This window comes from Sapajus apella, unplaced genomic scaffold (genome assembly GCF_009761245.1).
Source record: "Sapajus apella isolate SASKATOON/1434 unplaced genomic scaffold, GSC_monkey_1.0 scaffold7, whole genome shotgun sequence".
Lineage (NCBI taxonomy): Eukaryota > Metazoa > Chordata > Mammalia > Primates > Cebidae > Sapajus > Sapajus apella.
The window spans coordinates 198493-210471 of record NW_022436947.1 but is presented as its reverse complement, the minus strand read 5'-3'; the positions used below and the strand labels follow the sequence as shown (position 1 = coordinate 210471).

General features: G+C 38.4%; 1 protein-coding gene and 1 long non-coding RNA gene across 3 annotated transcripts in view; one reads left to right on the top strand and one right to left on the bottom strand.

The window, feature by feature from the left end:
- The first annotated feature begins 46 nt into the window (after window positions 1-46).
- Window positions 47-11979, top strand: part of SSBP1 (single stranded DNA binding protein 1) — a 12325-nt gene continuing 392 nt past the window's right edge. Inside the window, exons 1-6 of one of the 2 annotated variants that reach the window (XM_032275622.1) lie at window positions 47-146; window positions 807-873; window positions 3806-3866; window positions 4891-5031; window positions 5232-5319; window positions 7128-7216. In XM_032275622.1, coding sequence (XP_032131513.1) covers window positions 850-873; window positions 3806-3866; window positions 4891-5031; window positions 5232-5319; window positions 7128-7216 — 403 coding nt within the window. In that variant the 5' untranslated portion in view covers window positions 47-146; window positions 807-849. Of the gene's footprint in view, window positions 240-806; window positions 874-3805; window positions 3867-4890; window positions 5032-5231; window positions 5320-7127; window positions 7217-11979 lie in introns of both variants that reach the window. The other variant, XM_032275623.1, reaches the window with a different exon arrangement.
- On the bottom strand, window positions 9870-10664 carry LOC116549909. Its single transcript, XR_004268148.1, has 2 exons — window positions 10215-10664; window positions 9870-9907 (listed from the first exon to the last, which is right to left on the bottom strand). It is a non-coding gene; the product is annotated as an uncharacterized LOC116549909 (long non-coding RNA).

The following is an 11979-nucleotide window of genomic DNA, read 5'->3' as shown; positions in this document are numbered from 1 at the left end:
GTTAAGGGGAGGCGTTTCCCACAGAGCTGGCCGGCAGTATTTCCAAGGCGCACGTTGCGGAGTTTCTCTTTCCATTTTCATCTCGCCAGCTTCGCGTTCCCTGTGCCCCGGAAGTGATTCCCTGACTTGCCGGGTTAGAGCGTCAGGTGAGGGAGGAAGAGAGGGCAGACGTGAAAGAAGTGCTGGAGTCGTGTGTTTTGGCTGCGCGCGATCCTGCGTGGATCGGGAGTTGGTTCTGTGTGGGTGTGTGGCCCTTTCCTTCTCAGTTGTGCGGAGGACAGCGTGGTTTCCTCCCAGTTCTCGGTTTTCAGGGTGGCGCCACCTCCAGGAAAGGGCATCAGTCTCTCCCGACCGTGTGGCTGGGTAGCCCGGGGGTTTCTACGCTGCTTGGCGTTTGTTAACGGAGATGAAGGCAGTAATTTTTCAGCAACGGGTTTCAGATATAAGTCCCTTGGTGACGCTAATATTTATTGAGCCCCCACTATGCGTTAAGAACTTTTTTTTAGAAGTTTAGAAAATGGCAGTGAATAAAGCAGATAAAAATCTCTGCCCTAAGGGAGCTTGCATTATAATGAAATTTGAGAAGACAGTGGATTGGAAGTGGGATTAACTCAGAATCAAAATTGTGTGCATGGGTTGGAGAAAGAGGAAGTTATTTGGGACCAAAAAGACATAACAGGTGTGAGTGTATTTGGGAGGGAGGAAGGAATTCTCACCAGGTGTGCAGGAATGTTGGTATGTTGTGGTGGCAAAATTGCTTTTGCCGTAAGATGTAATGTTTCTTTCTTCTTTTTTTTTTCCTTCAGGAACAGCCTAAAGATTAGACTGTAAGAAAAGAAAATAGAAGCCATGTTTCGAAGACCTGTATTACAGGTAGTCACTTGTCTGTATTGAGATGTATTACTGTCAGACACAGTGATCAGGCATCTTTAGGCTTTTAACTACAGGGGCAAAAGACCTAGGAGCTCACCCACCCACCTCTGTATTCGTTTGATATGGAGGACTGGGGATGGAGTTTTCCAGTGTAAATTATGTTCACTAAAAAAAAAGTTGAGGTTTATTCACATAATGTAATAGGAATCATTAATTTTTAAAACGTGTGTTGCTTGAATTTCACCAGTGATAGGAGATTAAAGATCTTTAGTGACCTAAGGACTATAGGAATCATCATTCCAACTTTTTTTTTAAGACATGTAGTTGCTTTTTTGACCATCTACCTCCTGTGTTGCTAAACGTTCCTCTTCCCCTATCTTTCCACACTGAAGAAAGCAGCTCACATCTCAATGGTCACCACAGATTTCACTATGTAGAAAATTCCTTCTCATTCCACTTAATCTGGCTCCTCACTTTTCCAGTCACTCTAGCCCACCTTGAGCCGGCTTAGACTACCATTTTTCCTTAACACATTTGGGCAGCAAATTCTTTATCATACTTCTCTCCTACTCCCTATCCTTCTGTGAAGACCAATGAAGAATCACTTCCTCCATGATGCTATCATTTTCCCCACCTTAATCTTATATTCTTCAATCCCCTCTTTAACTTATATGTATCTTTAATCTAATTTTTCTGTATTGAAATGTGAAACATGAAAAAGTTATTTTTCAATAACACTAATGTTACAGTATTAAAATGTCTTTGAATGAAAGTCAAAAGTTTAATTTAAAAAATTATCCAAATAATCCTTTCCTAATCCTCTCCAGTACGTCTTGATTTTTGTGTGCCCAAAATGAGACATTGTTACTGTGTAAGATTTATGAGGTCTAGCTTGTCTGAGCACTCAAATGAGTACATTCCCATAATCATGACACAGGTTCTAGTTAGCAGTTTGTTTCTATAGAATGTTGTACTCATATCTTTATTTTCTTATCCACCCTCTGCCCCTAAGTTTAGTGATAGGATTAGATAGCCAGCAGTACCCAGGGAGTTGGTGTTTATTTGATTGGTAGACTTGTGCTTTTTGTATTAACAGTATTGCCACTTTGAAAATGTTTATCTGATAGAATGGCTAGCTCTCTGTACTCTGAATTCAGTGATGTGTACTCCTATCTTTATAGTAGCTCTTGAAATTAAGGAGGCAGCAGAGGGCTTTGGGAAAGCAGTAACATTGGTGCCAGAGGGCCCTGGGTCCTTGAGATCACTTGCCACATACTTCCTGCAGGATCTTGGGCAGGTTCTGCAGTCTCTCTGAGGTTGTTTTCTCAGCTCTAAATGGGGATACTTTTACATTTGGTTTTAGAATTGATAATAGATAAATTTCTTAGCTGATATTCAGTAATGATTGTTGCTATTATGTGGTAGTGACTGCCTTTTCTGACAATGATATGACTTTGATTTGGACAGTTGAATCTTTGTGTTTAATCAAAGAACCAAATTTATTAGACCTTTTTTTGGATGCACTGAAGGAATGAAATTTCCCATGAAATATTTATAGAAACTATATTAGGCTAACTTCACTGCAGAAGCTGTTTAATTTTTGAAATAGCCTTATGAGGTAGATATTGACTATCATAATTTTTGCTTATTTTGAAATGAAACGCTTCAGGTTAATCATATTTGATGTATCCTAATTCCCTTAAAGTTCTGAATGAGCAACCAGGGGAAGGCAGTTTCATAGACACAGGGTCTGATTTTGGAATGTGTTCCTGTTCCCATGTCAGAAAGTCATTCATGTGATTAGTTTAATAATGTATTGTTTTGTTGGAATTTAACTATTTCTCATTCTCTAAACCAGCAGTCCCCAACCTTTTAGGCACCAAGGACTGGTCTCATGGAAGACAGTTCTTCCATGGAGGAGGAGGGTGCCGCAAGGATGGTTTCAGGATGAAACCGTTTCACCTCAGAGCATCAAGCATTAGTTAGATTCACATAAGGAGCACACAACCTAGATCCCTTGCATGTGCAGTTCATAATGGGGTTTGCACTCCAGGGGAATCTAACGCCGCTGCTGATCTGACAGGAGACAGAGCTCAGTCAGTAATGCTTGCCGCTCACTTCCTGCTTTGCAGCCCAGTTTCTAAAAGACCACAGACCTCTACTAGTCCTCGGCCCTGGAGGTTAGGGACCCCACTCTAAACTAGCTGTTCATTATGGCTGAGAGTGAGGCTTAAGTAATGCCATTGTATTTATTCCACACCTCCTGACACCTGTTAGATTATTGCATATGTTATTAATCTGTTTATTAAATTATTAATTATAAAACATCTCTTTTTAAGTGTCCTTTGGTTTAATGATGGATTAAATCAGTACCCATATTGGATCTAAATTTCTTAATTTCTAAAGTCTATAACCAAAATATAGCAATAATATACCAGTTGTTTATACTAAAAAAAAAAAAAAAAAGGTGATGTATATATTGGATATATATAGTACATTTTGTCTCTCCAGCTAATGAAAGCTGGATTCTGAAAATACTTGGCAGCAACTCTTAGGTACACATTAGATTAAAAACATTTTCATACTCTGTAATGTTAAAGTGCCACTGTTTTGATTTTTCCTTCTGTGTGTGAACACAGAAGTGCCATAATCAGGAAGATTGTTGCAAAAGAAACGGGAGGACTATAAATTAACTCTTGAGCATGCCTTCTAGTACCTTCCTTGTGCCTTTGGACTTCTGCAGTTTGCTGCTCTTGAAGTGTTTGCCTCGTCCTTCTGGCACTCTGTTGGGAGAACATGGGAAGAGCTTCTCGTCTCTTCTGGAATTTATAGGAACTACTGACTAAATCGTGAATGAATGTGAGTAATTCTTCTGTTGGCATTTGCCTTAACTGAAAAATTAAAGCCATGTTATTCATTTGTTCTTCGTTAGGTACTTCATCAGTTTGTAAGACATGCGTCTGAAGCAGCTGCCAGTTTGATTCTTGAAAGATGTGAGTAGCTAATTTCCAAGTTTAAAATGTTATTTTTGGCAATTTGCTGATCTCAGATGTGCTGTAGAAGAGGTATGCTGGTTAGGTTAACCATGTTATTGTGCCTTTAGCTCACATTTGCTCTTCAGATCTTGGTTGTGACCCATCAGGCTGTGGACACATAGTATAAACTGAGCCCCTATTCTTATCAGCCAGTGACTACTCATTCTCATCATTACTGTCCTGCATAAGAATTTCCTGAGTCATGTTTGGTTATCTGAGTCTTCCCAGGTTATGTTATTGCAGGCCGAGATTGTAAAAGATATTGTGTCTTCACAGAAATATTCCCTTGTATTTATAAAGATTTTCAGATCTCAGATTTGTTCTTTTCGTTCCACAGTCAGTTAAAAAAGATATCTTAAAAAAGAATTTAAGATATAGAGCTTACAGTTTGTTTTGTGGGGCTGCTTTCTCGGACTATATTCTTCTTTCTTGTCAACTCTCTTTTCTCTTGTAACCTTTCCGTATTCATCCCTTATTTTCTGATCTTCTAGAACTTGAGTTTTACTTAATACAGAGATTGAAGTTGAAGTAATATTTATAGTATTTCTTCTGGACATTTCTTTCAATCATAGGTGTGGATTTCTTTAATGGTCAGCTTATAGGCTGCTATAAGACAATACCATAGACCAGGTGGCTTAACCAACAGCATTTATTTCTCTCAGTTCTGGAGGCTAAAAGTCCAAGATTAGTGTGCCAGTAAGACTGGGCTCTTGGTGAGGGCCCTCTTCCTCGCTTGCAGATGGTCTGCTTCTTACTGTGTTTTCACATGGTAGAGACAGAAAGTTCTGAACTCTTCCTTTTTCTGTATGGACACCTGACCATCATGATGTCATCTAAGCCTAATTACCTTTTAAGGACTCCACCTCCAAGTGCCGTCACCTTGAGGGTTAGGGCTTCAACATACAAATTTTGGGGGAAGGAGCACAAATATTCAGTCTATGGCAGGTTCTCTGTCTCATTTGGTCTTGATGTTGCATTTCAGCCCTGAATCGTGTGCAGTTACTTGGGCGAGTGGGTCAGGACCCTGTCTTGAGACAGGCGGAAGGAAAAAATCCAGTCACAATATTTTCTCTAGCAACAAATGAGATGTGGCGATCAGGGGAAAGTGAAGCTTACCAAATGGGTGAGTAGAAAAGACTGGGGTTTTAATTTTATCAGCAATAAATAGACATTATTTATTGCCAGTTATCTAATTTAGAGATAAACCACTTTAAACAAGATCTGTCTTTCATTTTGTTTGTTCTCTTAGAAATTGTGACATTGGCTTTCCTGAGCATGTTGTCTGTTGGCATTTGTAACCAATTTCCTATTCTTATGATTTAGGCGATGTCAGTCAAAAGACAACGTGGCACAGAATATCAGTATTCCGGCCAGGCCTCAGAGATGTGGCATATCAGTATGTGAGAAAGGGGTAAGTTGAAGAAGGAAGGATCTTATGGATTGAATGGTTAAAAGAACTGATAGGAAGTGTTCTCATGGCAAGGAGTGTGTAGCCTCTTAAATCCCTGAGTACTACTAGTGACTCTATTAATTTAAGAGGTATTTATTAAGTCCTTGATACAATATGCATGGCATGTTGCCATGTGTGACTAATTCAAAGGTATAAAAAACATATTTTTAGCTTTCTAAGAACTTAGAGTTCAGGGCAAACAAGGTGTGTACATAAATAGAAATAGGTGAGGCAGGAGAGAAGGCAAAGTGTATCAAGTGCCATATGAGCAAATGATGTAGCATGCTTTTAGGAGTTCCTGTGCCTCTGTGACCAGGGATGCTGAGGGTGGCTTCTTGCCTGTTGGCATCCATACGATGCTTCCAGCAGAGGATCTGGAATGTCTGAAGCCTGACACTGACTTAATCTTCATGGCAGGTATTTTATAGTTGATTTTCTTTTTTCTTTTTCTTTTTTTTGTTTTTGAGGCAGAGTTTCACTCTTGTTGCCGAGGCTGGAGTGCAATGGCGCAATCTCGGCTCATTGCAGCCTCCACCCCTTGGGTTCAAGCAATTCTGCTTCCTCAGCTTCCTGAGTAGCTGGGATTACAGGCACCCACCATCACACCTGGCTATTTTTTTGTATTTTAGTAGAGATGGAGTTTCACCATATTGGCCAGGCTGGTCTTGAACTCCTGACCTCAGGTGATCCACCTGCCTGAGCCTCCCAAAGTGCTGGGATTACAGGCGTGAGCCACCGCACCCAGTGTCATATTTGATGTGTTTCTATAGGCTTCATAGTTCCCTTTGGAATGCTTGAATTGAGTATGTATAAAAGGCATCTTTTCCAAACTCATGGAAGGACAACATGGTGTGTGTAACGGCAGTTGTATTAATAGTTAATATGTTTAGAAGTATACTTGTTTTAGAAATAAAACAAATTTCATGAAAAATAGCAATCACTGAAATTTTTCTTTTCAATAACTGATTAGCTTTTCTTCATATGTATCTTCATTGCCCTTTGTGTATGTGTTTATGAGTATGTGCACATACACACAAACACATATAAGGTATTTGAAGGTAAGTGTCTGCACTCCCACTTACTGATTGATGGATGTGTGTGGGGGGGTGGGGAGCACTTGACATTTTACTAATCTTTCTGTGTTGTACTTTTTTGGTGCTGCAGGCTCTCAAAACTGGTGCTATTGTCATTTTTCCACCCTTGAAAATCATGGTTAGGTTTGTTATCTAGTTTAGCCTTCAAGATAGTGTAGAGATAGTCTTAGTATTTACCTCTAAGTGGTATACTAAGCTGATACAGTGTAGAAAAAGTTTTAGTAATATTATACTAAGCTGCAAATCCATATTTTGAATTTTAATCATCTAAGTTTCTAAGGTCATGAACCTCACTATAGAAAAGAATTGGTAAGTAAATGAAAATCAAGTGTACTGGGGACTCTAAAATCAAAGATTAAGGAAAATGATACATTGGAAATTATTCCTAGAGATTTAAAAGTTGCCGCTAAGTTGCTCTCTGAACTGTTTTAATTTTTGACTTCCATAAGGGGAATAGCTGACGGATGAAAACATTGTCTGTTTTATCTATATGTTATCCAGTCTGTTTGTACACTGTTTCAGTACTCCTAATCCTGAACCTTTAGAAGTGGTAGCAAAAATGAAATTATGTATGATTATATATTTCATCCTTGTCATGTACTCAGTATCACCCTGACCTGAGTCTTATAAAACGTATTAGGATCTCAGCTAAAAACTAAATTTTATTTATATCAGGTCTCGAATTTATGTGGAAGGGAAAATAGATTATGGTGAATACATGGATAAAAATAATGTGAGGCGACAAGCAACAACAATCATAGCTGGTAAGAAGCGTGTGATAATAACTGCTTTTTCTTCTTCTCCTTTTCTTTCTTAAAAGCTTAGCTACACTGTAAGTAACTAGGGTTGACAGTATCAGTTCCTGTGAGGTGAGGCAACTCACTAGAGGATGCCCGTGACTCTGATTTCTCTACTTGCTAAGAGTTTCTACGTTTATCCATTCCTTTAAAAAGTTATTTTTATACTCACAATTTTAGTTCACAAGTAACTTTTGAATAAAGCCTAAAACCAAATTGTCAAGGTCAGTACCTATTGTTGAGAATTACAGAAACTTAACGTATTGTCTTTTGGAGGGATCTAGCCCTAACTGGGAAGAAGCACGTGCCGAGATAAGTTACGCTAATGTGAGCATGCAGATTTATTTGGAACCGCTTTGGTACTTAGTATGCTGAAATTTCTATTTGAAATTAAGAAGTTTTTTTATTTTATTTTTATTTTTTGAGACAGAGTCTCTCTGTTGCCAAGGCTGGAGCGCAATGGCACAATCTCAGCTCACTGTAACCTCCGCCTTCCAGGTGCAAATGATTTTCCTGTCTCAGCCTTCCAAGTAGTTGGGATTACAGGCACTTGCCAACCATACCCAGCTAATTTTTGTATTTTTCACAGAGATGGGGTTTCACCATGTTGGTCAGGGTCGTCTTGAACTACTGCTCTCAGGTGATCCACCTGCCTTGGCCTCCCAAAGTGCTGGGATTACAGGCATGAACCACTGTGCTCAGCCAAGAAGTTTGTATGTTATCGTTTTTTTTTTTTTTTTTGGTTTGAGATAGGGCCTCCCTCTGATGACCAGGCTGGAGTGCAATGGCGTGATCACAGCTTACTGCAGTCTCTACCTCCCCAGGCTCAGGTGATCTCCCATCTCAGCCTTCTCCCAAGTAGCTGAAACAACAAGCATACACTACCACTCCTGGCTTGATTTTTCAATTTTTTTTGTAGAGACGAGGTTTCACCACATTACCCAGGTTTGTCTCAAATTCCTGGGCTCAAATGATCCTCCCACCTCAGCCTCCCAAAATACTGGAATTACAGGCATGAGCCATTAGGTCTGGCCTAACATTCCCTTTAAACAAAATACAACATAGAAAAGATGTACACATAAACCTTAAAAAAGATTAAGAAGATGTCCCCTAGGAAAGAGTTTTTAAACTTTTGAAAACGCTGTAAGAATTTTGAAAATAATATACCCCTCTGGACATCGGTAGGTGACATTAAGAAATTTTTTTCAATGTAAAATTGTGTTATTTTTAAATGTATTAATGAGATCTAAATAGCATAGCAATGTGATAACTACTATCCTGTTAAAAAAAACACCAATTCAGGATTTGGAAATTTTACATTATTCTTTTTTCTTTGAGCTTGTTTTACTATTTTTATTTTCCCCTCAGAAGTGCATCTTAATAATATATGGTATAGTTAAGAATTTTTTATTTGTAACATATATAAAAGAAACTTTAAAATATTTTAAAGAATTCTATGACAAATTCTCCTCAATTGACTTATCATTAAAGTTGTTTTTAGTACCTAATTGACCAAAACAATTTAAATGTATTTAAATTATATTGGAAATATGTCTTTAAATGAGATAGATGGTGCTGTTTTTCAGTTTTCTTGAGTAAATTGCTAAAATTAGACAATGTTAATTTTTGTGCTTTTGTTTGTTTTTATGGATGTAAATACTAAGAAGCCTTTTTTAAACTAAATACATGGCAGTAAAATTAATTTTACTATATTAACATCTCTGTGTTTATGAACTTCGGAGATATGCCCAAATTAGATAATATCATTTAAAAATTAATTTTTGGGCTGGGTACAGTGACTCACGCCTGTAATCCCAGTACTTCAAGAAGCCGAGGTGAGTGAATCATTTGAAGTCAAGAGTTCAAGACCAGTCTGGCGAACATGGTGAAACCCTGTTTCTACACAAAATACAAAAATTAGCCGGGTCTGGTGATGTGTGCCTGTAGTCCCAGCTACTCAGGAGGCTGAGTCACGAGAATCACTTGAACCCAGGAGGCGGTTTGCAGCGACCTGAGCTCACACCACGGCACTCCAGCCTGGGAAATAGAGCCAGACTCTCAACAAATTTTTTTTTTTTTACTATGGAAGATGTCAAACGTATGTAGGAGTAGAATAGTAAAATGAACACTTACCACTTCACTTCAGTATTAGCCGATGGACAATGTTATTTCATCCATGCCTCCAATCACTTGTCCTCTATCTGGATTATTTTGAAACAGATCCTAGACATGCTTTCATTCATACATTTCTTTTATTTATTTATTTTATTTTATTTATTTTATTTTTTAAAGATGGGATTTCACCATATTGGTCAGGCTGGTCTCGAACTCCTGACCTCAGGTGATCCGCCCACCTCAGCCTCCCAAAGTGCTGGGATTACAGGTGTGAGCCACCGCGTCAGGCTCATTCATACATTTCTATAGGAATCTCTACAAGATGTCTTTTTGAAAATGTAACTACCGTGCTATTAATTTTTTTTACTGTTAATTTTTTTTACTACTGTTAATTTTTTTTACTAAATATCAAAGTGTTCACATTTTCTTGATTACTTCATAAACATTCATATATTATATTATATGGTTTCTATAAGTCTTTTAGATTTTCCTTTTATCTTTGTTGTTTCCTTTGTTCTGGAGTTCATATCTTAACTACCATACCTTTTTTTTTTTTTGAGACGGAGTTTCACTCATGTTACCCAGGCTGGAGTGCAATGGCGCGATCTCGGCTCACAGCAATCTCCACCTCCTGGGTTCAGGCAATTCTCCTGCCTCAGCCTCCTGAGTAGCTGGGATTACAGGCACGCACCACCATGCCCAGCTAATTTTTTGTATTTTTAGTAGAGACAGGGTTTCACCATGTTGACCAGGATGGTCTTGATCTCTTGACCTCGTGATCCACCCGCCTTGGCCTCCCAAAGTGCTGGGATTACAGGCTTGAGCCACCGCGCCCGGCTAACTACCATACCTTATTAAGAATTTATAATTTGTTGTATAGAATGCTCATATGTTTTCTTACTGGTAAGTTTCTTGGAAAGTGTATTAACCTTGAAAAGCAGAGTAGGTATTTTCCTACCCTCCTGTGGGTTCCACTTTAAACTAAGAGGATGGGCAAACGTTAGATTGTTCAGATTATTGAACTGTTACTAACCAAGCCAAACAGAAGCTTTTCAGATGATCTGCTGCTTTGTTTTTTTCTTGTCACTAGTTTCCACTAGCATGGTCGGTTAATTTTAGGTGTATGTCTAATGGTAAAATCGAAGAGATCTTCAGTGATGTTTGAATTGAGGAAAATAGTTTATTGGTTGATCTGTTTTATTGGTCACTGTTTTTTTTTCCTTCTTGGGGTCCTATCTGTAACTTAAAAATAACCACCAGTGGATGGCACTCTTGACTTTTTCTACAGTGATCTTAATTCAGATAGTCTCTTCTGAAGTACCCGATCTAGACCAAAACATTCTAGTTTTTTGGAAGACTGTGGTCGTCGACAAATATTCAGTCCTTTGTAGATAATTTTATAGTTATAAGAATCTAGATCTTTTTGGAGTTATAAAGGAGATGCAGTCATTCCTTCATGTCCCTTGGTTCTGCATCTGTGGATTCAACCAAGCACAGATCAAAAAAGAAACCAATGAAAATAATACAACAACAACAACGATAAAAAACAAGTGAAACAATACAGTGTAACAACTGTTACCATAGCATTTGCGTTGTATTAGATATTGTAAGTAATCTAGAGATGACTTAAAGTATACAAGAGGAAGTGCGTAGTTATATGTGATTACTGTACCATTTTATGTCGGGGACTTGAGCATTGACGATTTTGGTATCCATAGGGGTCCTGGAACCAGTGCCCCCATGGATGCTGAAGGATGATTACTACTTGCTTATGTTCTTTTGTTTACTTTAGCTAACTCCCTCTGGAATAGCATTTTAAATCAATGTCTGATATTTTTGGATAAAAATGCTCTGTGATGTTGATTCATAAAAATGTTCCCAAGAATTGGTATATTAAAATTATTGGGCCAGATGCAGTGCTGATGCTTGTAATCCCAGTACTTTGGGAGACTGAGGAGGGCAGATCACTTGAGGTTAGGAGTTCGAGACTAGACTGACCAACATGGTGAAACCCTGTCTCTATTAAAAATACAAAAATTAGCCAGGCATGATGATGCACACCTATAATCCTAGCTACTCAAGAGGCTGAGGCAGGAGAATCGCTTGAACTCAGGAGGTAGAGGTTGCAGTAAGCTGAGATTGCACCACTACACCCCAGCCTGGGTGACAGAGACTCCATCTCTTAAAAACAAAGAAAAAAGTTACTCTTTTTTATAATTTAAAAATAAAATTTCTTCTATTTGAATTTTTAAAGTTAAAAACATAAATTCTGTCATTGCTAACAGGGCCACATATGGACTCTTATCCTTTCCTCTAGAGCTTCAGAGTGTGGAATATGATATGCTTTTGACCTTTTCTCTGAGGATGTGCTGCCTGGTTTCATGGCATCTGCCTGACACAAGTATCCAATTTTGTGACCAGTTCTTTTGCAGGAAATTGTTTCTGAGAACAGTTTATCTTGTTTTCAGGGAAGACAAGAAATATCCTTACTCTTCTAACAAAATCTGAATTGTTAGAAAAACAGCCAATGCCTAACTTTTAGCTCCACTTAGGCCAACTACACACACACACACACACACACACACACACACACACACACACACACACACACACAC